Consider the following 26,293-nt stretch of genomic DNA (forward strand, 5'->3'; position numbering starts at 1 on the left):
TACGATACTGTAGCGACACATTATCAAATACCGCACGTTTCTTACGGTGCAATAGACTATCAAATTTGCCTCTTAAGGTATGCTATCAACCTCCCGTCATCAAAATGTATCGTGTTTGTATCTCTTCCTATAAGTGTTAACACCCCAGCAAATTGTGATCACGTAATATGGTATGGTTTCTGATGATAGACATCTCTATCGCACTGGGTTGTGTTGTCTCTTATGATGCAGTGATATTGAGAATTCAGCACCAAATAGCAATATCATAATATTGAACTTTTCTGATATGATATCAAGTTGTTGGTTTTGTTGTCAAATGTCATATATTAATATTGAATTATCATTCTCTCCTATGAAACGGTATCACAAATGCGATCTTATCGTCTTTTGTGCTATTGACATAAAATCAGAGAATATTCACAAATGTATCGCATCGCTCTTACGATTCAGTATCAGACAATTGCATCAAATGTTGATGTGTTGTATTATGTCACATGATACAGTATTGACATGGCAGTGAAAAATATGTATCGTATCCTTGTCTTAGTATTGACATGTTGTTGAATATCGATTACGCTTATATCATTACCTCTTAGGTTGTGGTATCAACACACCGCCATCAAATTTTGACATTGACATGTATCCTATTGGTATCTCTTCCGATACATTATCAATGATTACATCACAATAGAGGTATATCGTAGTATGTCCTATGATACGGTATTGACATGCAGGTGTCATATTTTGTATCCTTGTGACTTACGATACTGTAGCGACACATTATCAAATATCGCACGTTTCTTACGGTGCAATAGACTATCAAATTTGCCTCTTAAGGTATGCTATCAACCTCCCATCATCAAAATGTATCGTGTTTGTATCTCTTCCTATAAGTGTTAACACCCCAGCAAATTGTGATCACGTAATATGGTATGGTTTCTGATGATAGACATCTCTATCGCACTGGGTTGTGTTGTCTCTTATGATGCAGTGATATTGAGAATTCAGCACCAAATAGCATTATCACTGCGTGTTGGATCGTTACCTTAGGGCAGGGGCGTCACGTTTTAGCTCAGGGGCCACATGGAGGAAAATCTGTGCCGGAATATTAAAATCATGGCATTAAAACTAAAAAATAAAGACAACTTTAGATTGTTTTCTTTGATTACTTTGGCCAAAAATAGAACAAACACATTCTGAAAATATTACAATAAAAATATAGAAACAACTCCCGGCTGCGGTAAAGTTTAGATCCATGAAGGAAAGAAGAAAGTGAATGAATGTTTATAACTGAGTACATTTACATATGCATAAAAATGTGATTTCTTTTGTATTATTTTTTTTAATGAATGAAGTAACGTTTATGACAACCTTTTTCCAAAACACAATATAGAATGTGAGATATAACAGGATAATGCATACATTTGTTTTCAAAACGCTTACAAAAAAGTGGGGACCCCAAAAATGTACTGTGGGACCCCATTTTTATGACTTGATGGGGTCCCCGGGACCCCATTTGGAAAATTCCTAGCACCAACACTGATGGGAGTATTGGTGCGTGCAAAACAGCAGCAGGCGGCTGTGGCCTATCCATCCATTTTCTACTGCTTGTCCCTTTTGGGGTCACGCGGGGGTGCTGGAGCCTATTTCAGCTGCATTCGGGCGGAAGGCGGGGTACACCCTGGACAAGTCGCCACCTCATCACAGGGCCAACATAGATAGACAGACAACATTCACACTCACATTCACACACCAGGGGCCAATTTAGTGTTGCCCATCAACCTATCCCCAGGTTCTAATATTAATCAGATATCATCCCGGGGGCCACAAATAATTCTTTCGCGGGCCGGACCTGGCCCCGTAGGCCTTGATTTTGACACCCTTGCCTTATGGTATCAACACGCTGGTGTCAAAATGTATGGTATCGTTATCTCTATTGGCATTGGCATCCGCAATCCATATTGCAAAACACCATCCATTTTCTACTGCTTGTTCCTTTTGGGGTCACGGGGGGTGCCTGAGCCTATCCCAGCTGCATTCGGGCGGAAGGCATGTACACCCTGGACAAGTCGCCACCTCATCACAGGGCCAACATTTACACACTAGGGGCCAATTTAGTGTTGCCAATCAACCTATCTCCAGGTTTCATCCATCCATCCATTTTCTACCGCTTGTCCCTTTTTCGTGGTCGCGGGGGGTGCTGGAGCCTATCCCAGCTGCATTTGGGCGGAAGGCGGGGTACACCCTGGACAAGTCGCCACCTCATCCCAGGGCCCACACAGACAACATTCACACATCCATCCATTTTCTACCGCTTGTCCCTTTTTTGGGGTCACGCGGGGGTGCTGGAGCCTATTTCAGCTGCATTCGGGCGGAAGGCGGGGTACACCCTGGACAAGTCGCCACCTCATCACAGGGCCAACACAGATAGACAGACAACATTCACACTCACATTCACACACCAGGGGCCAATTTAGTGTTGCCAATCAACCTATCCCCATGTTCTAATATTAATCAGATATCATCCCTGGGGGCCACAAATAATTCATTCGCAGGCCGGACCTGGCCCCGTAGGCCTTGATTTTGACACCCTTGCCTTATGGTATCAACACGCTGGTGTCGAAATGTATGGTATCGTTATCTCTATTGGCATTGGCATCCGCAATCCATATTGCAAAACACCATCCATTTTCTACTGCTTGTTCCTTTTGGGGTCACGGGGGGTGCCTGAGCCTATCCCAGCTGCATTCGGGCGGAAGGCATGTACACCCTGGACAAGTCGCCACCTCATCACAGGGCCGACATTTACACACTAGGGGCCAATTTAGTGTTGCCAATCAACCTATCCCCAGGTTTCATCCATCCATCCATTTTCTACCGCTTGTCCCTTTTTTGTGGTCGCGGGGGGTGCTGGAGCCTATCCCAGCTGCATTTGGGCGGAAGGCGGGGTACACCCTGGACAAGTCGCCACCTCATCACAGGGCCCACACAGACAACATTCACACATCCATCCATTTTCTACCGCTTGTCCCTTTTTTGGGGTCACGGTGGGTGCTGGAGCCTATCTCAGCTGCATTCGGGCGGAAGGCGGGGTACACCCTGGACAAGTCGCCACCTCATCACAGGGCCAACACAGATAGACAGACAACATTCACACTCACATTCACACACTAGGGGCCAATTTAGTGTTGCCAATCAAACTATCCCCATGTTCTAATACTAATCAAATATCATCCCTGGGGGCCACAAATAATTCATTCGCGGGCCGGACCTGGCCCCGTAGGCCTTGACTTTGACACCCCTGCATTATGGTATCAACACGCTGGTGTCGAAATGTATGGTATCGTTATCTCTATTGGCATTGGCATCCGCAATCCATATTGCAAAACACCATCAATCCATCCATTTTCTACTGCTTGTCCCTTTTGGGGTCACGGGGCGTGATGGTGCCTATCCCAGCTGCATTCGGGCGGAAGGCGGGGTACACCCTGGACAAGTCGCCACCTCATCACAGGGCCAACATTCACACAATAGGGGCCAATTTAGTGTTGCCCATTAACCTATCCCCAGGTTCTAATACTAATCAAATATCATCCCAGGGGCCACAGATTCATTCGCAGACCTGGCCCCGTAGGCCTTGACTCTGACACCCCTGCTTTATGGTATCAACACGCTGGTGTCGAAATGTATGGTATCGTTATCTCTATTGGCATTGGCGATCCATATTGCAAAACACCATCCATGCATCCATTTTCTACCGCTTGTCCCTCTCGGGGTCGCGGGGGGTGGCTGGAGCCTATCCCAACTGCATTCTGGCCCCCCCTATCAAATATCGATATTGCCGTGTATCGTTACGACTAGAAACTCTGTACCTAATCCTTTATTCGGGTATGTAAATATCATTTTATGGTGGATAGTTTTCTAACATCAGCATGTTAATTATTGCGCAAGAGTTCAGTGCTTTGCAGTCCCCTCTTAAACTTATTTACAATGTAATACTGCCTTCAAAATACATTCTACACCTTTACTTTTACTAAAATAGGAAGTTCTTCACATTGAACAAAGAGCGCTGTCTACCAAGTTCGTGTCCGTTAAACATTCTTGGCCGATAAAGCCGATTTTGATGATACCACTGCTGGGAATAAACAAACATTGCTCGTACTTGGGGTGCAATGCTGCCCTCTGCTGGACACTTTCAGCATCACCTGTCCTTTAACCAGCTTGTTCATCAGTTAGTGGTTATTATTGTCCACTCTAATGCTTTTCGTATGTTCATACACTTTAAATATATAAGAAAAAGGACTTAAGTAAATATTTAATGTAGCTTTTTCAAGAGAAAAATCCATCTTGCTTCTTTTCGTCTCAGAAGTTGCTGAAAAGCTCGTATTTCTTCATCCAGTCCATCTCTGGCGCCTTCCTCTTCTCTTTGGCGGTGAGCTTCTGCTTGACCTCCGCCGCCGTGGCGTTCAGGCCGATGTCGGCGAACGGGTCCGAATAACGGCCTCGCTCTTTGCCGGCGGCCTAGAAACATGAAGAGGGCGTACAGTCGTGGTCAAAAGTTGACATACACTTGTAAAGAACATGATGTCATGGCTGTCTTGAGTCTCCAATCATTTCTACAACTTTTTTTTAGTGATAGAGTGATTGGAGCACATACTTGTTGGTCACAAAAAACATTCATGAAGTTTGGTTCTTTTATGAATTTATTATGGGTCTACTGAAAATGTGAGCAAATGTGCTGGGTCAAAAGTATACATACAGCAATGTTAATATTTGCTTACATGTCCCTTGGCAAGTTTCACCGCAATAAGGCGCTTTTGGTAGCCATCCACAAGCTTCTGCTTGAATTTTCGACCACTCCTCTTGACCAAATTGGTGCAGTTCAGCTAAATGTGTTGGTTTTCTGACATGGACTTGTTTCTTCAGCATTGTCCACACGTTTTAAGTCAGGACTATGGGAAGGCCATTCTAAAACCTTAATTCTATCCTGATTTAGCCATTCCTTTACCACTTTTGACGTGTGTTTGGGGGTCATTGTCCTGTTGGAACACCCAACTGCGCCCAAGACCCAACCTCCGGGCTGATGATTTTTAGGTTGTCCTGAAGAATTTGGAGGTAATCCTCCTTTTTCATTGTCCCATTTACTCTCTGTAAAGCACCAGTTCCATTGGCAGAAAAACAGGCCCAGAGCGTAATACTACCACCACCATGCTTGACGGTAGGAATGGTGTTCCTGGGATTAAAGGCCTCACCATTTCTCCTCCAAACATATTGCTGGGTATTGTGGCCAAACAGCTCAATTTTTGTTTCATCTGACACCACATGGACAAAGATAAAACCTTCTGGTCACAATACGAAGGTCCTGAGTAGTCCTGAGTTCAATCCCGGGCTCGGGATCTTTCTGTGTGGAGTTTGCATGTTCTGCCCGTGACTGCGTGGGTTCCTTCCGGGTACTCCGGCTTCCTCCCACCTCCAAAGACATGCACCTGGGGATAGGCTGATTGGCAACACTAAATTGGCCCTAGTGTGTGAATGTTGTCTGTCTATCTGTGTTGGCCCTGCGTTGAGGTGGCAACTTGTCCAGGGTGTACGAATGCAGCTGAGATAGGCTCCAGCGACCCCAAAAGGGACAAGCGGTAGAAAATGGATGAATGGATGTGGCCAAGCAGCTCAATTTTTGTTTCATCTGACACCACATGGACAAAGATAAGACCTTCTGGAGGAAAGTTCTGTGGTCTGATGAAACAAAAATGGAGCTGTTTGGCCACAATACCCAGCAATATGTTTGGAGGAGAAAAGGTGAGGCCTTTAATCCCAGGAACACCATGCCTACCGTCAAGTATGGGGGTGGTCTTGGGCGCAGTTGGGTGTTCCAACAGGACAATGACCCCAAACTAGGGGTGTAACGGTACGTGTATTTGTATTGAACCTCTTTGAGACTTTTGTGATTTAGGGCTATATAAATAAACATTGATTGATTGATTGAACCGTTTCGGTACGGGAGGTGTACCGAACGAGTTTCCACACGGACATATTAAGTAGCGTAACGCACGTTGTGTAAACAATGCACACCGAGGCACAACACACAGCATGCTAGCAGCTAACGGGCTACGATAGACTGACCATACGTCCTCTTTTCACCGGACATGTCCTCTTTTGCGGAGCTGTCAGGGCGGAGTTTCTTAAATGCCTCAAATGTCCGTCATTTTGAGTTAGGGTTGCGTGTATTTTCAATGTACGTTCAGGGTTAAGAAGGGGTTAAAAACAAAACAAATTGTGCGCGCAGCAGCATTGGTGAGGGAGGGGCAGAGACAGAGAGAGCGAGAGAGTTATGATAAACGTGCATGTGTCGCCAGGCTCTGCTTTTTATCCATAGATTTATCACATTTAATTTTTTATTATCTATAGCAGAAGATGTGTCGCTTGTCCAATTGTCCTGGAATTTAACCCTGACCAAGTCTCATATCCCATACAACTCACAAGAACACCCCACCCCCCACACCCCCACGTTGTCTGTCAACCACTCTCAACAACAAGGACATCTCGAGTGAGTACTCTCCACATTTGGCACAAGGGACTGTTCAACATCTCGTCCTGTGTTTTTTGATTCTAGCAGGGGTGTTAAAAGTGTGCCCCGGAGGCCATTTGCGGCCCACAGCTAATGTTTTAAAGACCCACGGCACATTCTAAAAATACTATTAAAATAAACAAAAACATAACAAAAGTGAAATAAAAAAGCTTAAAGGGGAAATGTAATTTAGAAAAAGTTGCAATGTTGACTAATAAAAGAAAGCTGTTTTTTGTCATTGCTCAAAACATAATATTGAATCAAAATCAATGTTATTATGAATTATTGACCTATCCAAGGTTCCGATTACTTCACATCAAAAATTCCACTAAGAAAAATATTTTTGGTGGAAGATTTTGCAAATTTGGCAAATAAATAACCCAAAAATGTATATTTTGTTGTTTTCTTACTGTACCGAAAATGAACCGAACCGTTACCTCTAAACCGAGGTACGTATCGGACCAAAATTTTTGTGTACCGTTACACCCCTACCCCAAACACACGTCAAACGTGGCAAAGGAATGGCTAAATCAGGCTAGAATGAAGGTTTTCCCAAAGTCCTGACTTAAACGTGTGGACAATGCTGAAGAAACAAGTCCATGTCAGAAAACCAACACATTTAGCTGAACTGCACCAATTCAATGTCAAGAGGAGTGGTCAAAAATCCAACCAGAAGCTTGTGGATGGCTACCAAAAGCACCTTATTGCAGTGAAACGTGCCAAGGGACATGTAAGCAAATATTAACATTGCTGTATGTATACTTTTGACCCAGCACATTTGGTCACATTTTCAGTAGACCCATAATAAATTCATAAAAGAACCAAACTTCATGAATGTTTTTTGTGACCAACAAGTATGTGCTCCAATCAATCTATCACAAAAAAATTAGAGTTGTAGAAATGATTGGAAACTCGAGACAGTCGTGACATTATGTTCTTTACAAGTGTATGTCAACTTTTGACCACGACTGTATATGAAGATGTAGATCAGGGGTCACCAACGCGGTGCCCGCGGGCACCAGGTAGCCCGTAAGGACCAGATGAGTCGCCCGCTGGCCTGTTCTAAAAATAGCAGCACTTACCAGTGAGCTGCCTCTATTTTTTAAATTGTATTTATTTACTAGCAAGCTGGTCTCGCTTTGCCCGACATTTTTAATTCTAAGAGAGACAAAACTCAAATAGAATTTGAAAATCCAAGAAAATATTTTAAAGACTTGCTTTTTGACTTGTTTAAATAAATTCATAATTTTTTTTACTTTGCTTCTTATAACTTTCAGAAAGAAAATTTTAGAGAAAAAATACAACCTTAAAAATGATTTTAGGATTTTTAAACACATATACCTTTTAAATTCCTTCCTCTTCTTTCCTGACAATTGAAATCAATGTTCAAGTAAATTTATTTTTTTTATTGTAAAGAATAATAAATATATTTTAATTTAATTCTTCATTTTAGCTTCTGTGTTTTTTCGACGAAGAATATTTGTGAAATGTTTCTTCAAACTTATTATGATTAAAATTCAAAAAACTTATTCTGGCAAATCTACAAAATCTGTAGAATCAAATGTAAATCTTATTTCAAAGTCTTTTGAATTTCTTTTAAAAATGTTGTTCTGGAAAATCTAGAAGAAATAATGATTTGTCTTTGTTAGAAATATAGCTTGGTCCAATTTGTTATATATTCTAACAAAGTGCAGATTGGATTTTAACCTATTTAAAACATGTCATCAAAATTCTAAAATTATTGTGAATCAGGAAAAATTACTAATGATGTTTAGGGATGTCCGATAATGGCTTTTTGCCGATATCCGATATTCCGATATTGTCCAACTCTTTAATTACCGATACCGATATCAACCGATACCGATACTGATATATACAGTCGTGGAATTAACACATTATTATGCCTAATTTGGACAACCAGGTATGGTGAAGATAAGGTCCTTTTTAAAAAAAATTAATTAAATAAAATAAGATAAATAAATTAAAAACATTTTCTTGAATAAAAAAGAAAGTAAAACAATATAAAATCAGTTACATAGAAACTAGTAATAAATGAAAATTAGTAAAATTAACTGTTAAAGGTTAGTACTATTAGTGGACCAGCAGCACGCACAATCATGTGTGCTTACGGACTGTATCCCTTGCAGACTGTATTGATATATATTGATATATAATGTAGGAACCACAATATTAATAACAGAAGGAAACAACCCTTTTGTGTGAATGAGTGTAAATGGGGGAGGGAGGTTTTTTGGGTTGGTGCACTAATTGTAAGTGTATCTTGTGTTTTTTATGTTGATTTAATAAAAAAAACAAAAAAACAAAAAACGATACCGATAATAAAAAAACCGATACCGATAATTTCCGATATTACATTTTTAAGCATTTATCGGCCGATAATATCGGCCGGCCGATATTATCGGACATCTCTAATGATGTTCCATAAATTATTTTTTTAATTTTTTCAAAAAGATTCGAATTAGCTAGTTTTTCTCTTCTTTTTTTCGGTTGAATTTTGAATTTTAAAGAGTCGAAATTGAAGATAAACTATGTTTCAAAATTTAATTGTCATTTTTTTCGTGTTTTCTCCTCTTTTAAACCGTTCAATTAAGTGTAAATATCATTAATTATTAATAATAACATGGAGTTAAAGGTAAATTGAGCAAATTGGCTATTTCTAGCAATTTTTTTTTAAGTGTGTATCAAACTGGTAGCCCTTCGCATTAATCAGTACCCAAGAAGTAGCTCTTGCTTTCAAAAAGGTTGGTGACCCCTGGTTTAGATGGTGAAAGGAAGCAGAGACCACACCCACCTGTCTGCCGTTACTACGGACAGAGTTCTTTGACCTGAAGGAATGCGGCGAGGAGCTGCCGTTCGTCAGCGGGCTTGGCGAGCTTTTCGATACGTACGGACCGCTGTAGTCTGTCACAACAACAACAACAACAAATCAGACCACATGTGGAAGAACTTCATCTCCTTTCCACTCACCTTTGACATGGCTGACGGTGGGCGTGATCCCTTTCATCTTGAAGTACTCGTCCGTGTCGGGATCCACCACCAGCAGCCACGTCTCGTCTCCTCCTTTCTTGATGAACGCCACCACCTCGCTGTGACGCATCACCTCCACGTTCACGCCGTTGACCTGACGACGGCATAAATTGACGCCATTTACCTGACGATGCCATAAAGCTGATAAGTTAAGTTCAAGTTAAAGTAGCAATGATTGTCTCACACACACACACGAGGTGTGGTGAAATTTGTCCTCTGCATTTGACCCATCACCCTTGTTCACCCCCTGGGAGGTGAGGGGAGCAGTGAGCAGCAGCGGTGGCCGCGCCCGGGAATAATTTTTGGTGATTTAACCCCCAATTCCAACCCTTGATGCCGAGTGCCAAACAGGGAGGTAATTGGTCCCATTTTTATAGTCTTTGGTATGACTCGGCCGGGGTTTGAACTCACAACCTACCGATCTAACCACTAGGCCACTGAGTAGGTCAAAATGATCTTTGGCTAGCTTTTTTTTTGCAGTAGATCCTCAAAAACAGCAGAGCACTCCAGCCGTATGAGGCTCTTTTGACGAGTATTTTTTTTTTGCAATATCCATCCATCCATTTTCTACCGCTTGTCTCTTTCAGGGTCACAGGAGGGCTGGAGCCAATCCCAGCTGCACAGATAGACAACCATTCACACACTAGGGCCAATCCACATAAACTGCACTACTTTCCTGTCATGTAAAGCATATTTGACAAGTATAATTGTAGTAGGTCCTCAAAAATTAAGAGATGTGTGACCGATAAATGGTTTAAAATGTACTATCGGAAATTATCGGTATGGTTTTTTTTTTGTTATCGGTATCATTTTTATTTTTATTTTTTTAATTTTTTATTAAATCAACATAAAAAACACAAGATACACTTACCATTAGTGCACCAACACAAAAAAACCTCCCTCCCCCATTTACACTCATTCACACAAAAGGGTTGTTTCTTTCTGTTATTAATATTCTGGTTCCTACATTATATATCAATATATATCTATACAGTCTGCAAGGGATACAGTTATTAATATTAACAATATAACTATATATATCAATACAGTCTGCAAGGGATACAGTTATTAATATCAACAATATAACTATATATATCAATACAGTCTGCAAGGGATACAGTTATTAATATTAACAATATATCAATATATATCAATACAGTCTGCAAGGGATACAGTTATTAATATTAACAATATATCAATATATATCAATACAGTCTGCAAGGGATACAGTTATTAATATTAACAATATATCAATATATATCAATACAGTCTGCAAGGGATACAGTTATTAATATTAACAATATATCAATATATATCAATACAGTCTGCAAGGGATACAGTTATTAATATTAACAATATATCAATATATATCAATACAGTCTGCAAGGGATACAGTTATTAATATTAACAATATAACTATATATATCAATACAGTCTGCAAGGGATACAGTTATTAATATTAACAATATATCAATATATATCAATACAGTCTGCAAGGGATACAGCTATTAATATTAACAATATATCAATATATATCAATACAGTCTGCAAGGGATACAGTTATTAATATTAACAATATATCAATATATATCAATACAGTCTGCAAGGGATACAGTTAATATTAACAATATATCAATATATATCAATACAGTCTGCAAGGGATACAGTTATTAATATTAACAATATAGTAATATATATCAATAGTCTGCAAGGGATACAGTTATTAATATTAACAATATATCAATATATATCAATACAGTCTGCAAGGGATACAGTTATTAATATTAACAATATATCAATATATATCAATACAGTCTGCAAGGGATACAGTTATTAATATTAACAATATATCAATATATATCAATACAGTCTGCAAGGGATACAGTTATTAATATTAACAATATAACTATATATATATAAATACAGTCTGCAAGGGATACAGTTATTAATATTAACAATATAACTATATATATCAATACAGTCTGCAAGGGATACAGTTATTAATATTAACAATATATATCAATACAGTCTGCAAGGGATACAGTTATTAATATTAACAATATAACTATATATATATAAATACAGTCTGCAAGGGATACAGTTATTAATATTAACAATATATTAATATATATCAATACAGTCTGCAAGGGATACAGTTATTAATATTAACAATATAACTATATATATCAATACAGTCTGCAAGGGATACAGTTATTAATATTAACAATATAACTATATATATATAAATACAGTCTGCAAGGGATACAGTTATTAATATTAACAATATATTAATATATATCAATACAGTCTGCAAGGGATACAGTTATTAATATTAACAATATAACTATATATATCAATACAGTCTGCAAGGGATACAGTTATTAATATTAACAATATAACTATATATATATCAATACAGTCTGCAAGGGATACAGTTATTAATATTAACAATATAACTATATATATCAATACAGTCTGCAAGGGATACAGTTATTAATATTAACAATATAACTATATATATCAATACAGTCTGCAAGGGATACAGTTATTAATATTAACAATATAACTATATATATCAATACAGTCTGCAAGGGATACAGTTATTAATATTAACAATATAACTATATATATATATCAATACAGTCTGCAAGGGATACAGTTATTAATATTAACAATATAACTATATATATATAATTACAGTCTGCAAGGGATACAGTTATTAATATTAACAATATATCAATATATATCAATACAGTCTGCAAGGGATACAGTTATTAATATTAACAATATAACTATATATATATCAATACAGCCTGCAAGGCATACAGTTATTAATATTAACAATATATCAATATATATCAATACAGTCTGCAAGGGATACAGTTAATATTAACAATATATCAATATATATCAATACAGTCTGCAAGGGATACAGTTATTAATATTAACAATATATCAATATATATCAACACAGTCTGCAAGGGATACAGTTATTAACATTAACAATATATCAATATATATCAATACAGTCTGCAAGGGATACAGTCCGTAAGCACACATGATTGTGCGTGCTGCTGGTCCACTAATAGTACTAACCTTTAACAGTTAATTTGACTCATTTTCATTAATTACTAGTTTCTATGTAACTGTTTTTATATTGTTGTACTTTCTTTTTATTCAAGAAAATGTTTTTAATTTATTAATCTTATTTTATTAATTTTTAAAAAGGACCTTATCTTCACCATACCTGGTTGTCCAAATTAGGCATAATAATGTGTTAATTCCACGACTGTATATATCGGTATAGGTTGATATCGGTATCGGTAATTAAGAGTTGGACAATATCGGATATCGGCAAAAAAGCCATTATCGGACATCCCTATCAAAAATAGCATGCTATTTCTGTGGTTACACAGAAATAGCTGTTTTTCTGTCATGTTAAGTATCTGTGAAGGGCGTAATAATTGCAGTAGGTCTTCTAAAAGAGCAGAGCAAAGGAATTTTGCAATCGGTTCTCAAAAACAGCACAGCTCTCCTCTCAGACTAACTTTGCGCCTAGAACAGTCCGGATCGTTCTTTTCCTCTTTGAAGTCCAGTTTCCAAAAACAATTTGGAAAATGTGGACTCGTCAGCCCACAGAACACTTTTCCACTTTGCATCAGTCCGTCTTAGATGAGCTCGGGCCCAGCGAAGCCGGGTGTCGTTTCCGGGTGTTGTTGATAAATGGCTTTGGCTTTGAATAGTAGAGTTCTAACTTGCACTTACAGATGTAGCGACGGACTGTAGTTACTGACAGTGGTTTTCTGAAGTGTTCCTGAGCCCATGTGGTAATATCCTTTACACACCGATGTCGCTTTTTGATGCAGTACCGCTTGAAGGATCAAAAGTCACAGGCTTGCCGCTTACGTGCAGTGATTTCTCCAGATTCTCTGAAACTTTTGATGATATTACGGAGCGTAGATGGTGAAATCCCTAAATTCCTTGCAATAGCTGGTTGAGAAATGTTGTTCTTTAACTGTTGGACAATTTGCTCACGCATTTGTTGACAAAGTGGTGACCCTCGCCCCATCCTTGTTTGTGAATGACTGAGCATTTCATGGAATCTACTTTTATACCCAATCATGGCACCCACCTGTTCCCAATTAGCCTGTTCACCTATAGGATACTCAAAAACAGCAGAACACTCATGTCACATAGAGGATCTTTGACCAGGAAATTTACAGTAGGTCTTTAAAAACAGCATAGCGCTCACTTAGAGGATCTTCGACTAAGAATTTTGCAGTAGCTCTTCAAAAACAGCAGATTGCTTCTATTACATAGAGGATCTTTGACTAAGAATTTTGCAGTTGGTCTTCAAAAACAACCGAGTGCTCCTGTCGTATTAACAATCTTTGACAAAAATGTTTGCAGTATGTCTTCAAAAACAGCAGATTGCTCCTGTCAAATACAGGATCTTTGACCACGAATTTTGGAAAAAAAAAAACCCCAGAGTGCTTATGTCACACAATGGATCTTTGACCATTAATTTTTCAGTAGGTTTTCAAAAATAGCAGAGCGGTCCTGTCACATAGTTGATCTTTGACTAAGAATGTTGCAGTTGCTCTTCAAAAACAGCAGATTTCTCTTGATATTTTGAGGATCTTTGACTAAGAATTTTGCAGTGGGCCTTCACAATTAGCTGATTGCTTCTATTACATAGAGGATCTTTGACTAAGAATTTTGCACTTAGTCTTCAAACACAGCAGATTGCTCCTGTCACATAGAGGATCTTTGACTAAAAACATTTGCAGCTCTTTAAAAACAACCGAGGGCTCTCGTCATATTAACTATCTTTGCCAAAACATTTCGCTGTATGTCTTCAAAAACAGCAGATTGCTCCTGTCACATGGGTCTTTGACCAATAATTTTTCGGTAGGTTTTCAAAAACAGCAGATTGCTCCTGTCACATGGGTCTTTGACCAATAATTTTTCGATAGGTTTTCAAAAACAGCAGAGCGGTCCTGTCGCATAGATGATCTTTGACTAAGAATGTTGCAGTAGCTCTTAAAAAACAGCAGGTTTCTCCTGATATTTGACCAAGAATTTTGCAGTAGGCCTTCAAAATTAGCAGATTGCTCCTGTCACATAGAGGATCTTTGATTAAAAACATTTGCAGCTCTTTAAAACCAACCAAGTGCTCTTGTCATATTAACAATCTTTGACAAAAACAGCAGATTGCTCCTGTCACATGGGTATTTGACAAAAAAAATTGCAGTTGCTCTTCAAAATTAGCAGATTGCTCCTGTGTGTCACAGAGGATCTTTGACTAAGAATTTTGCAGTAGCTCTTCAAAAACAGCACATTGCTGCTAATATATAGAGGATCTTTGACGAAGAATTTTGCAGTTGGTCTTCAAAATTAGCAGATTGCTCCTGTCACAGAGGATCTTTGACTAAGAATTTTGCAGTAGCTCTTCAAAAACAGCACATTGGTGCTAATATGTAGAGGATCTTTGACTAAAGATTTTGCAGTTGGTCTTCAAAATTAGCAGATTGCTCCTGTCACAGAGGATCTTTGACTAATAATTTTGCAGGAGCTCTTCAAAAACAGCACTTTGCTTCTAATGAATAGAGAATCGTTGACTAAGAATTTTGCAGTTGGTCTTCAAAATTAGCAGATTGCTCCTGTCACAGAGGATCTTTGACTAAGAATTTTGCAGTAGCTCTTCAAAAAGAGGCACATTGCTTCTAATATATAGAGGATCTTTGACTAAAAAATGTGCAGCTCTTCAAAAACAACCGAGTGCTTCCCTCATATTGACAAACTTTTGACACAATGTTTGCAGTGTGTCTTCAAAAATAGCACAGTGCTCCTGTCACATACAGGATCTTTGACGAGAGCGGTCCCGTCATATAGATGATCTTTGACTACGAATGTTGCAGTAGCTCTTCAAAAAACAGCAGATTTCTCCTGATATTTCAAGGATATTTGACCTAGAATTTTTGCAGTAGGTCTTAAAAAACAGCAGAGCGCTCCTGTCAAATAGAGGATCTTGGAGTCGGTACACACTTTAAGCCAAAACCTTTACTCTTCATGTTGCGTTAGTGACAGGTGCTACAGTATCCCATTCAGTAAAGCTCCGTCCTTTTTGGTACAGCTTATCTTTTTCAGGCTATCCTTGAAATCTGAAGCCGATTTGAGGCCGAAGACTGGACGGTTCAGCGGTCAGTCACAGAACATAGAACTACATTTAGAACATAGTACACACAGTACATGTGCTGCTGTCTAGACTTTGTCCTCGGTGTGGCAGGCACTTTTACAAATGCAAAGTTCACCATGAACACAAATTATTAATGTGTCTCCTTGGTTTCCAAGCTGGTGTCGCATGTCTTGTGTCCTGGTGTGGACCTTCATAGTGCTGCTGTCACAAATTTAAAAAAAAGGTGGCGAAACGGTGCATGTGCAGACTGAGCAGGTCATTAAGGGACAAAGTAGATGACAATAAAGACTCGCTCGTTTGGTCGTCCATTTTGTCACGGCATCAGAAGCAAACAAGCATGGTTTTTTTTGGCGCAACAACAACAGGTGTCATGTTTTGTGCCTCGTTAACACACTCGTGACAATGCACTGACTTCTCTGCCATAATTAATATGAGCTGCACAGGTCTGCTTCTCTAGGGAATCCTCTTAGGAAACACCTGAGCTGTGTGTGTGTGTTCTTGTATTTCTACCCTTCTTGAGACATCAACAAGGAAAAGTACCTTCCATATGAGGAGGTGTGAACAAGTTAGAACATAAATCATGGTCCCAATACAGAAAAAACATTGCATCTAATAGAGAGCCAAATACTAGAGTCCGTGAACATTGCTCCAAAGTCTGGATTTTTTTGTTGATTTAATGTGCATACAAAAGTAAACATTTATGAGTAAAATGCTGACTTTTGTCATCATTTTACCAAGTAAAATTTCAGATTATTATTATAATATTGCCAAAATGTTAAAGTTATCTTATACAATTGTGACTTTTGCCAAGTAAAACTGCGACTCTTTTCATAAAATTGCCAACATTTTAAGCTTTTCTTGTAAGATTGCGACTGTTATTGAGTACAATTCCAACATTTATCATAATATTGCACAAATGTTCCGTTTTTCTTCTAAAATTTTGACTTGCGTTGAGTAAAATCACGACTTTTATTATAATGCCGCCAAAATTCCAAGTTTTTCTTGTGAAATTGGGACCTTTTTCTTGTGAAATTCCAACTCATTTTTCACAACAAGCTTTTTTATATTTGCATAGTATGTATATATTATTAACGTTGTAAATACACATCTTTATATATGTAGAAAGGGTGGTCCTAAAGAGGTAGGTATTTTTTGTAGGTCTCAAGAAGGTAACAAATACAAGAATGTGTGTGTGTTCTTGTATTTCTACCCTTCTTGAGACATCAACAAGGAAAAGTAGCTTCCATATGAGGAGGTGTGAACAAGTTAGAACATAAATCATGGTCCCAATACAGAAAAAACATTGCATCTAGTAGAGAGCCAAATACTAGAGTCCGTGAACATTGCTCCAAAGTCGGGATTTTTTTGTTGATTTAATGTGCATACATACAAAAGTAAACATTTTTGAGTAAAATGATGACTTTTGTCATCATTTTACCAAGTAAAATTTCCGATTATTATTATAATATTGCCAAAATGTTAAAGTTATCTTATAAAACTGTGACTTTTGCCAAGTAAAATTACGACTCTTTTCATAAAACTGCCAACATTTTAAGCTTTTCTTGTAAGATTGCGACTGTTATTGAGTACAATTCCAACTTTTATCATAATATTGCACAAATGTTCCGTTTTTCTTCTAAAATTTTGACTTGCGTTGAGTAAAATCACAACTTTTATTATAATGATGCCAAAATTCCAAGTTTTTCTTGTGAAATTGGGGCCTTTTTCTTGTAAAATTCCAACTCATTTTTCACAACAAGCTTTTTTATATTTGCATAGTATGTATATATTATTAATGTTGTAAATACAAATCTTTATATATGTAGAAAGGGTGGTCCTAAAGAGGTAGGCATTTTTTGTAGGTCTCAAGAAGGTAACAAATACAAGAATGTGTGTGTGTTCTTGTATTTCTACCCTTCTTGAGACATCAACAAGGAAAAGTACCTTCCATATGAGGAGGTGTGAACAAGTTAGAACATAAATCATGGTCCCAATACAGAAAAAACATTGCATCTAATAGAGAGCCAAATACTAGAGTCTGTGAACATTGCTCCAAAGTCGGGATTTTTTTGTTGCTTTAATGTGCATACAAAAGTAAACATTTTTGAGTAAAATGCTGACTTTTGTCATCATTTTACCAAGTAAAATTTCAGATTATTATTATAATATTGCCAAAATGTTAAAGTTATCTTATAAAATTGTGACTTTTGCCAAGTAAAACTACGACTCTTTTCATAAAATTGCCAACATTTTAAGCTTTTCTTGTAAGATTGCGACTGTTATTGAGTACAATTCCAACTTTTATCATAATACTGCACAAAAGTTCAATTTTTCTTCTAAAATTTTGACTTGCGTTGAGTAAAATCACGACTTTTATTATAATGCCGCCAAAATTCCAAGTTTTTCTTGTGAAACTGTGACCTTTTTCTTGTGAAATTCCAACTCATTTTTCCCAACAAGCTTTTTTATATTTGCATAGTATGTATATATTATTAATGTTGTAAATACACATCTTTATATATCTAGAAAGGCTGGTCCTAAAGAGGTAGGCATTTTCTGTAGGTCTCAAGAAGGTAACAAATACAAGAATGTGTGTGTGTGTGTTCTTGTATTTCTACCCTTCTTGAGACATCAACAAGGAAAAGTACCTTCCATATGAGGACCGGTGAACAAGTCAGGACCGAAATCATGGTCCCAATACGGAAAAACCATTGCATCTAATAGAGAGCCAAATACTAGAGTTTGTGAACATTGCTCCAAAGTCGGGATTTTTTTGTTGATTTAATGTGCATACAAAAGTAAACATTTTTCAGTAAAATGCTGACTTTTGTCATCATTTTACCAAGTAAAATTTCCGATTATTATTATAATATTGCCAAAATGTTAGTTATCTTATAAAATTGTGACTTTTGCCAAGTAAAATTACGAGTCTTTTCATAAAACTGCCAACATTTTAAGCTTTTCTTGTAAGATTGCGACTGTTTTTGAGTACAATTCCAACTTTTATCATAATATTGCACAAATGTTCCGTTTTTCTTCTAAAATTTTGACTTGCGTTGAGTAAAATGACGACTTTTATTATAATGCTGCCAAAATTCCAAGTTTTTCTTGTGAAATTGGGACCTTTTTCTTGTGAAATTCCAACTCATTTTTCCCAACAAGCTTTTTTATATTTGCATAGTATGTATATATTATTAATGTTGTAAATAAACATCTTTATATATGTAGAAAGGGTGGTCCTAAAGAGGTAGGCATTTTTTGTAGGTCTCAAGAAGGTAACAAATACAAGAATGTGTGTGTGTTCTTGTATTTCTACCCTTCTTGAGACATCAACAAGGAAAAGTACCTTCCATATAAGGACCGGTGAACAAGTTAGAACATAAATCATGGTCCCAATACAGAAAAAACATTGCATCTAATAGAGAGCCAAATACTAGAGTCTGTGAACATTGCTCCAAAGTCGGGATTTTTTTGTTGATTTAATGTGCATACAAAAGTAAACATTGACAGGTGCAAAGGCAGCAATATATGATAAAACAAGACGGCAGCTAAAGAAGGACTTCCCTATTCATCCCCGAAAAAAACCCGTCAGGTGAACAGCTGATTTTACGATTTCCGGTGCTGACGTAAGACAACCCGCGTCCCATATGTGACCATAGGATGAATAAATACACTACGCTACTAAGACTATAGTGGCCATTAACAGTTAGCTTCTACAGCTGGGTTGCCCAAAGTGCGGCACAGGGGCCATCTGTGGTCCGTGACTCCTTTGTCATCGGCCTTGAGCACGTTACAAAAAACAAAAAAATTGAGATCTCGTTTGCACCCCCGGTGGTGAAATCTATCAAAATTAGGGTAGTTCCAAAAAGGAGGGATTTTTCAAATTGACTGTGTGTCGGTTTTAAAAGTGCTCCCCCTATGGTCAACATATGAAGTAACAAGTGTGTGTAAAAATTTGAAGAGCTCCCCCTCTGGTCAACATATGTAATAACAAGTGTGTGTAAGAAATTGAAATGACTCTTTGACCAAAATTAATTTAAAAAAATCAAATAAATATGTATATAGAGACATACTGTAATAACTTGAAGTAAATAATGAATATTAAAAACCAATTACAAACAAAAAACTTAAATAAATTAACTAAAAGCAGTCTTTTTCTCACAATGTGTCGACTTTTTTCTTATAAAATTGGGAACAATTTCTCATATTCTTGATGTTTCTGTAATATTGCAATATTTTCTTGTAAAATTATTACTTTTCTATACAAAATTATACATTTTTAATGCAAAACGGTGACATGTGGCATATAAAATTCAGACTTTTATCACAATATTGCCAATTTTGTTGTTCTTGTAAAATAGTGAGATTTTTTTGAGTAAAATTATGATAATTTTGCCAAGTAAAATTCAGATTATTATTAAAATATATACATAAACATTTTTAAGTTTTCTTATAAAATTGTGACTTTTGTCGAGTAAAATTACGACTCTTTTCATAAAATTGCCAACATTTTAAGCTTTTCTTGTAAAATTGCGACTGTTATTGAGTAAAATTCCAACTTTTATCATAATATTGCACAAATGTTCAATTTTTCTTGTAAAATTACGACTTGCGTTGAGTAAAATGACGACTTTTATTATAATACTGCCACAATTCTAAGTTTTTCTTGTGAAATTGTGACCTTTTTCTTGTGAAATTCCTAAACATTTTTCACAACGAGCTTTTTTATATTTGCATAGTATGTATATATTATTAATGTTGTAAATACACATCTTTATATATCTAGAAAGGCTGGTCCTAAAGAGGTAGGCATTTTTCAGGGGTCTCAAGAAGGTTTTCATTAAGAATGTCATAAATAGCACAGAACATGTAGGATGTTTGGAACTTCTTTCAACAGTATGAGATATTGCAGTTTGGCGTCTGACGTACAGCCGGAGAGGGCAAAGGTCATGGGAACGAGGCTAAAAACTGCTCATGATGATCTTTTATATGTGGAAAAGAGACTTCATATTCAGAACTAAAATATTAAACCTTTACAGCCTTATAGAGGATCTTTGACTAGTACTTCTTAATAGGTCTTTAAAAAAATGAACTTGTTGTTGTCCTGATAAACAAACTTGAGTGTGTTCTACCTCAACGATTCGGTCCTGAGGTCGTAGTCCGGCCTGGTCCGCAGGCGAGCCGGCGTCCAGCAGGCGGATGTACTGGCCAGGTCTGGACCGATGGCTGTGTAGGTTGAAGCCGTAGCGAGTGTCCGCCCGCACCAGGTGGCACAGGCGAGGAGCAAACTCTGTGGGGTCGCCGTGGAGCCTCGACCGGGCTTGGTGGGTGGTTGTGGGGGCTTCTTCCACCTGTGTCTGCACCGCCTGCGAGATTGACATCGCCAGTTAATTGTCAGGAATGAGTTTTCACACTCAGGATTGCCATGATGTGTTTGTGGTCATTTACCAAACCCCAAAACCAGTGAAGTTGGCACATTGTGTAATTCGTAAATAAAAACAGAATACAATGATATCCAAATCCTTTTCAACTTCTATTCAATTGAATAGACTGCAAATACAAGATATTTAATGTTCACACTGAGAAATTAAATTTTTTTTAGCAAATAATCATTAACTTAGAATTTAATGGCAGCAACACATTGCAAAAAAGTTGTCACAGGGGCATGTTCACCACTGTGTTACATGGCCTTTCCTTTTAACAACACTCAGTAAACGTGTGGGAACTGAGGAGACACATTTTTGAAGCTTTTCAGGTGGAATTCTTTCCCATTCTTGCTTGATGTACAGCTTAAGTTGTTCAACAGTCCGGGGGTCTCTTTTGTGGTATTTTAGGCTTCATAATGTGCCACACATTTTCAATGGGAGACAGGTCTGGACTACAGGCAGGCCAGTCTAGTACCCGCACTCTTTTACTATGAAGCCACGCTGTTGTAACACGTGGCTTGGCATTGTCTTGCTGAAATAAGCAGGGGCGTCCATGATAACGTTGCTTGGATGGCAACATATGTTGCTCCAAAACCTGTATGCACCTTTCAGCATTAATGGCGCCTTCACGGATGTGTAAGTTACCCAGGCCTTGGGCACTAATACACCCCCATACCATCACAGATGCTGGCTTTTCATCTTTGCGCCTAGAACAATCCGGATGGTTCTTTTCCTCTTTGTTCCGGAGGACACGACGTCCACAGTTTCCAAAAACAATTTGAAATGTGGACTCGTCAGACCACAGAACACTTTTCAACTTTGCATCAGTCCATCTTAGATGAGCTCGGGCCCAGCGAAGCAGGCAGCATTTCTGGGTGTTGTTGATAAATTGCTTTGGCTTTGCATAGTAGAGTTTTAACTTGCACTTACAGATGTAGCGACGATCTGTAGTTACTGACAGTGGTTTTCTGAAGTGTTCCTGAGCCCATGTGGTGATATCCTTTACACACTGATGTCGCTTTTTGATGCAGTACCGCCTGAGGGATCGAAGGTCCGTAATATCATCGCTTACGTGCAGTGATTTCTCCAGATTCTCTGAACCTTTTGATGATATTACAGACCGTAGATGGTGAAATCCCTAAATTCCTTGCAATAGCTCGTTGAGAAATGTTGTTCTTAAACAATTTGCTCACGCATTTGTTAAAAAAAAGTGGCGACCCTCGCCCCATCCTTGTTTGTGAATGACCGAGCATTTCACGGAAGCTGCTTTTATACCCAATCATGGCACCCACCTGTTCCCAATTAGCCTGTTCACCCGTGGGATGTTCCAAATAAGCGTTTGACGAGCATTCCTCAACTTTTCCCAGTCTTTTTTGCCACTTGTGCCAGCTTTTTTGAAACATGTTGCAGGCATCAAATTCCAAATGAGCTAATATTTGCATAAAATAACTTTTCCAGTTGCAGTCTATTCAATTGAATACAAGTTGAAAAGGATTCGCAAATCATTGTATTCTGTTTTTATTTACCATTTACACAACGTGACAACTTCGCTGGTTTTGTACTATCTTTGATTCAAGAGTTCCATTCAAATATAACACAATGATGAGTTCATCGTTTCTGTTAAATGGTGTGAGTCATGGCTAGTGGTGCTTAGTTGAAGTGTGTGTTTCCTCATTTGTTCTATATTTGTTTTAATTCATTCTATTTGATTTCCCATTTGCAGCACATCACTGTCAGCACTCCCAAGCACAGATGAGGATATTTATAGCATTGCTATAATTGGGCCTCCATGTCTGTGGCGCAATTACAGTGATTTACCACCCACACACTGCTGCTATCACCTGCCAGGTATTAACATGCACTCTACTTCACATTCTCTGCAACATGCAGGATTATTTATTATTTGTCAATTGTTTCAATGTGAACGTATTCTTGGACTTCACGTCATCTTAGCTTACTTTGTTTTGGGACATAAAACACTGGTCTGGATGTGTTTGTGTTAGGTAGTAAAGTAATAAATAAAGTAGAATTATTAACATAATTATATTTTAAATATTAAAAGAAAATTTACAAATATTACAAAATATAACATGATCTTAAATGTAACAGTATAAGGAAAATATTGACATTTTTGTGAGAATTTTATTGCAAGAACAAGTTGTCTTCAAAATAAAAAAGGCAAAATATTCAGACAAATGCTGTGGATTTAATAGAACACTTTTCATTTAAATGGAGGATTTGCAATTTGCAAAAGCCAACATATTGCAAGAACATGTTTTTATTTTTTTTTAAAGTCAAAAATATTGAAATAAAAACCTGTCATTTTACAACGAAACACCTATATTGCAGAAACAATGGCTAAATATTGATATATTAAAGGCCTACTGAAACCTACTACTACCGACCACGCAGTCTGATAGTTTATATATCAATGATGAAATCTTAACATTGCAACACATGCCAATACGGCCGGGTTAATTTATAAAGTGACTTTTAAAACTTCCCGGGAAATATCCGGCTGAAACGTCGCTGTATGATGACGTATGCGCGTGACGAAGTCAGAGTGACGGAAGTTATGGTACCCGTAGAATCCTATACAAAAAGCTCTGTTTTCATTTCATAATTCCACAGTATTTTGGACATCTTTTGCAATTTGTTTAATGAACAATGAAGGCTGCAAAGAAGACAGTTGTAGGTGGGATCGGTGTATTAGCAGCGGACTACAGCAACACAACCAGGAGGACTTTGTTGGAGCGCTAGCCGCGCTAGCCGCGCTAGCCGCGCTAGCCGCGCTAGCCGCGCTAGCCGCGCTAGCCGCGCTAGCCGCGCTAGCCGCGCTAGCCGCGCTAGCCGCGCTAGCCGCGCTAGCCGCGCTAGCCGCGCTAGCCGCGCTAGCCGCGCTAGCCGCGCTAGCCGCGCTAGCCGCGCTAGCCGCGCTAGCCGCGCTAGCCGCGCTAGCCGCGCCGACCTCACCTTGACTTCCTACGTCTCCGGGCCGCCAAACGCATCGGGTGAAGTCCTTCGTCCTTCTGCCGATCGCTGGAACGCAGGTGAGTACGGGTGTTGATGAGTAGATGAGGGCTGGCTGGCGTAGGTGGAGAGCTAATGTTTTTAGCATAGCTCTGTGAGGTCCCGTTGCTAAGTTGCTAAGTTAGCTTCAATGGCGTCGTTAGCACAGCATTGTAAACCTTCGCCAGCCTGGAAAGCATTAACCGTGTATTTACATGTCCACGGTTTAATAGCATTGTTGATTTTCTATCTATCCTTCCTTCTATCCTTTATTTTTTTGTTTCTATATGCAGTTAAAGCACGATGCTATCACGTTAGCTCGTAGCTAAAGCATTTCGCCGATGTATTGTCGTGGAGATAAAAGGCACTGAATGTCCATTTTGCGTTCTCGACTCTCATTTTCAAGAGGATATAGTATCCGAGGTGGTTTAAAATACAAATCCGTGATCCACAATAAAAAAAGGAGAGTGTGGAATCCAATGAGCCAGCTTGTACCTAAGTTACGGTCAGAGCGAAAAAAGATACGTCCATCACTGCCTCTCAAGTCCTTCACTGTAACATTCCTCATCTACGAATCTTTCATCCTCGCTCAAATTAATGGGGTAATCATCACTTTCTCGGTCCGAATCTCTCTCGCTCCATTGTAAACAATGGGGAATTGTGAGGAATACTAGCTCCTGTGACGTCACGCTACTTCCGGTACAGGCAAGGCTTTTTTTTATCAGCGAGAAAAAGTTGCGAACTTTATCGTCGATTTTCTCTATTAAATCCTTTCAGCAAAAATATGGCAATATCGCGAAATGATCAAGTATGACACATAGAATGGATCTGCTATTCCCGTTTAAATAAAAAATAAAAATTTCAGTAGGCCTTTAAAAGAATAGTTTTAATTTAAGAAGACATACATTTGTCATTAGAAAAGGATATGTATTTGCAGTATCATAAGTTGGAAAAAAAACATATTATTGAAAAAGAGTGGTAATTTTACAAGAATGACATTTAAACATTTTAAGAAAAAATTTAAAGAAGAATAAGGTTTTTATATAAAAAGCCATCATTTCACAGGAAAAAGTCCTAATATTGGAAAACAATTCAAACCATTATGAGAATAAAGTTAATAATGAATAAAGTCTGTGTCTAACAGACAAATCAATGAATTAGGAACATGGAGTCCAAATACTTCGAGAAAATAAGTAATTTTTACAATAAAGTGGTAATTCTGTGATGGAAAAGTAGAAATATTACCATCATTTTTTAAATAATATTTTAAAGAAAATGTACAAACATTACAAAATATAACAAGATCTTAAATGTTACAGTACAAGGAAAATATTGACATTTTTGTGAGAATGACTTCACACTATGGCAAGAACAAGTTGTCTTCAAAATAAAAAAAGGCCAAATAGTTTCATTTAAATGAAAAAGCCACTATATTGCAAGAACAGGTTTTATTAAAAAAAAGTCTACAAATATTGAAATATAAAGCTGTCATTTTACAACAAAACACCTGTATTGCAGAAAAAAATGGCTAAATATTGATATATTAAAATATTTTTATTTATTTTAGAAGAACATTTGTCATTTCAAAAGTTGCAGTATCATAAGTTGAAAAAAAGCCATATTAGTGGAATTTTTTTTATATTTTTTTTACAAGAATAGCACTTAAATATTTAAGAAAAAAGTCAAAGAAGAATAAGATTTTTACATACAAAGCCATAATTTCTCAGGAAAAAGTTATAATATTGGAAAACAACTAAAACTGTTATGATAATAAAGTTAATAATGAATAAAATTTGTTTCTGACAGAAAAATCAATGAATTAGGAACATGAAGTCCAACTATTATGAGAAAATAAGTAATTTTTACAAGAATAATGTGGTAATTCCATGACGGAAAAGTTGAAATATTACCATCAGTTTTAAAATTATATTTGAAAGAAAATTGACAAACTTTACAAAATATATCAAGATCTTAAACGTTACAGTTCAAGGAAAATATTATTGACATTTTTGTGAGGATGACTTCACACTATGGCAAGAACAA

At 37.6% G+C, this 26,293-nt stretch overlaps 2 protein-coding genes across 2 annotated transcripts in view; one reads left to right on the forward strand and one right to left on the reverse strand.

The window, feature by feature from the left end:
• LOC133642601 (deoxyhypusine synthase-like) overlaps positions 1-22,982 on the forward strand; it is a 122,612-nt gene extending 99,630 nt beyond the window's left edge. Inside the window, exon 10 of the transcript XR_009824553.1 lies at positions 22,965-22,982. The gene's annotated coding sequence lies outside the window, so the exon portion shown is untranslated. The remainder of the gene's footprint in view (positions 1-22,964) is intronic.
• LOC133642599 (Na(+)/H(+) exchange regulatory cofactor NHE-RF2-like) overlaps positions 1,347-26,293 on the reverse strand; it is a 118,652-nt gene continuing 93,705 nt past the window's right edge. Inside the window, 4 exon segments of the mRNA XM_062036887.1 lie at positions 1,347-4,521; positions 9,381-9,490; positions 9,557-9,710; positions 20,948-21,181. Of these exon segments, the coding sequence (XP_061892871.1) occupies positions 4,363-4,521; positions 9,381-9,490; positions 9,557-9,710; positions 20,948-21,181 (657 nt within the window). The 3' untranslated portion in view covers positions 1,347-4,362.

The sequence above is a fragment of the Entelurus aequoreus genome, linkage group LG25 (assembly GCF_033978785.1).
Source record: "Entelurus aequoreus isolate RoL-2023_Sb linkage group LG25, RoL_Eaeq_v1.1, whole genome shotgun sequence".
Taxonomy (NCBI): domain Eukaryota; kingdom Metazoa; phylum Chordata; class Actinopteri; order Syngnathiformes; family Syngnathidae; genus Entelurus; species Entelurus aequoreus.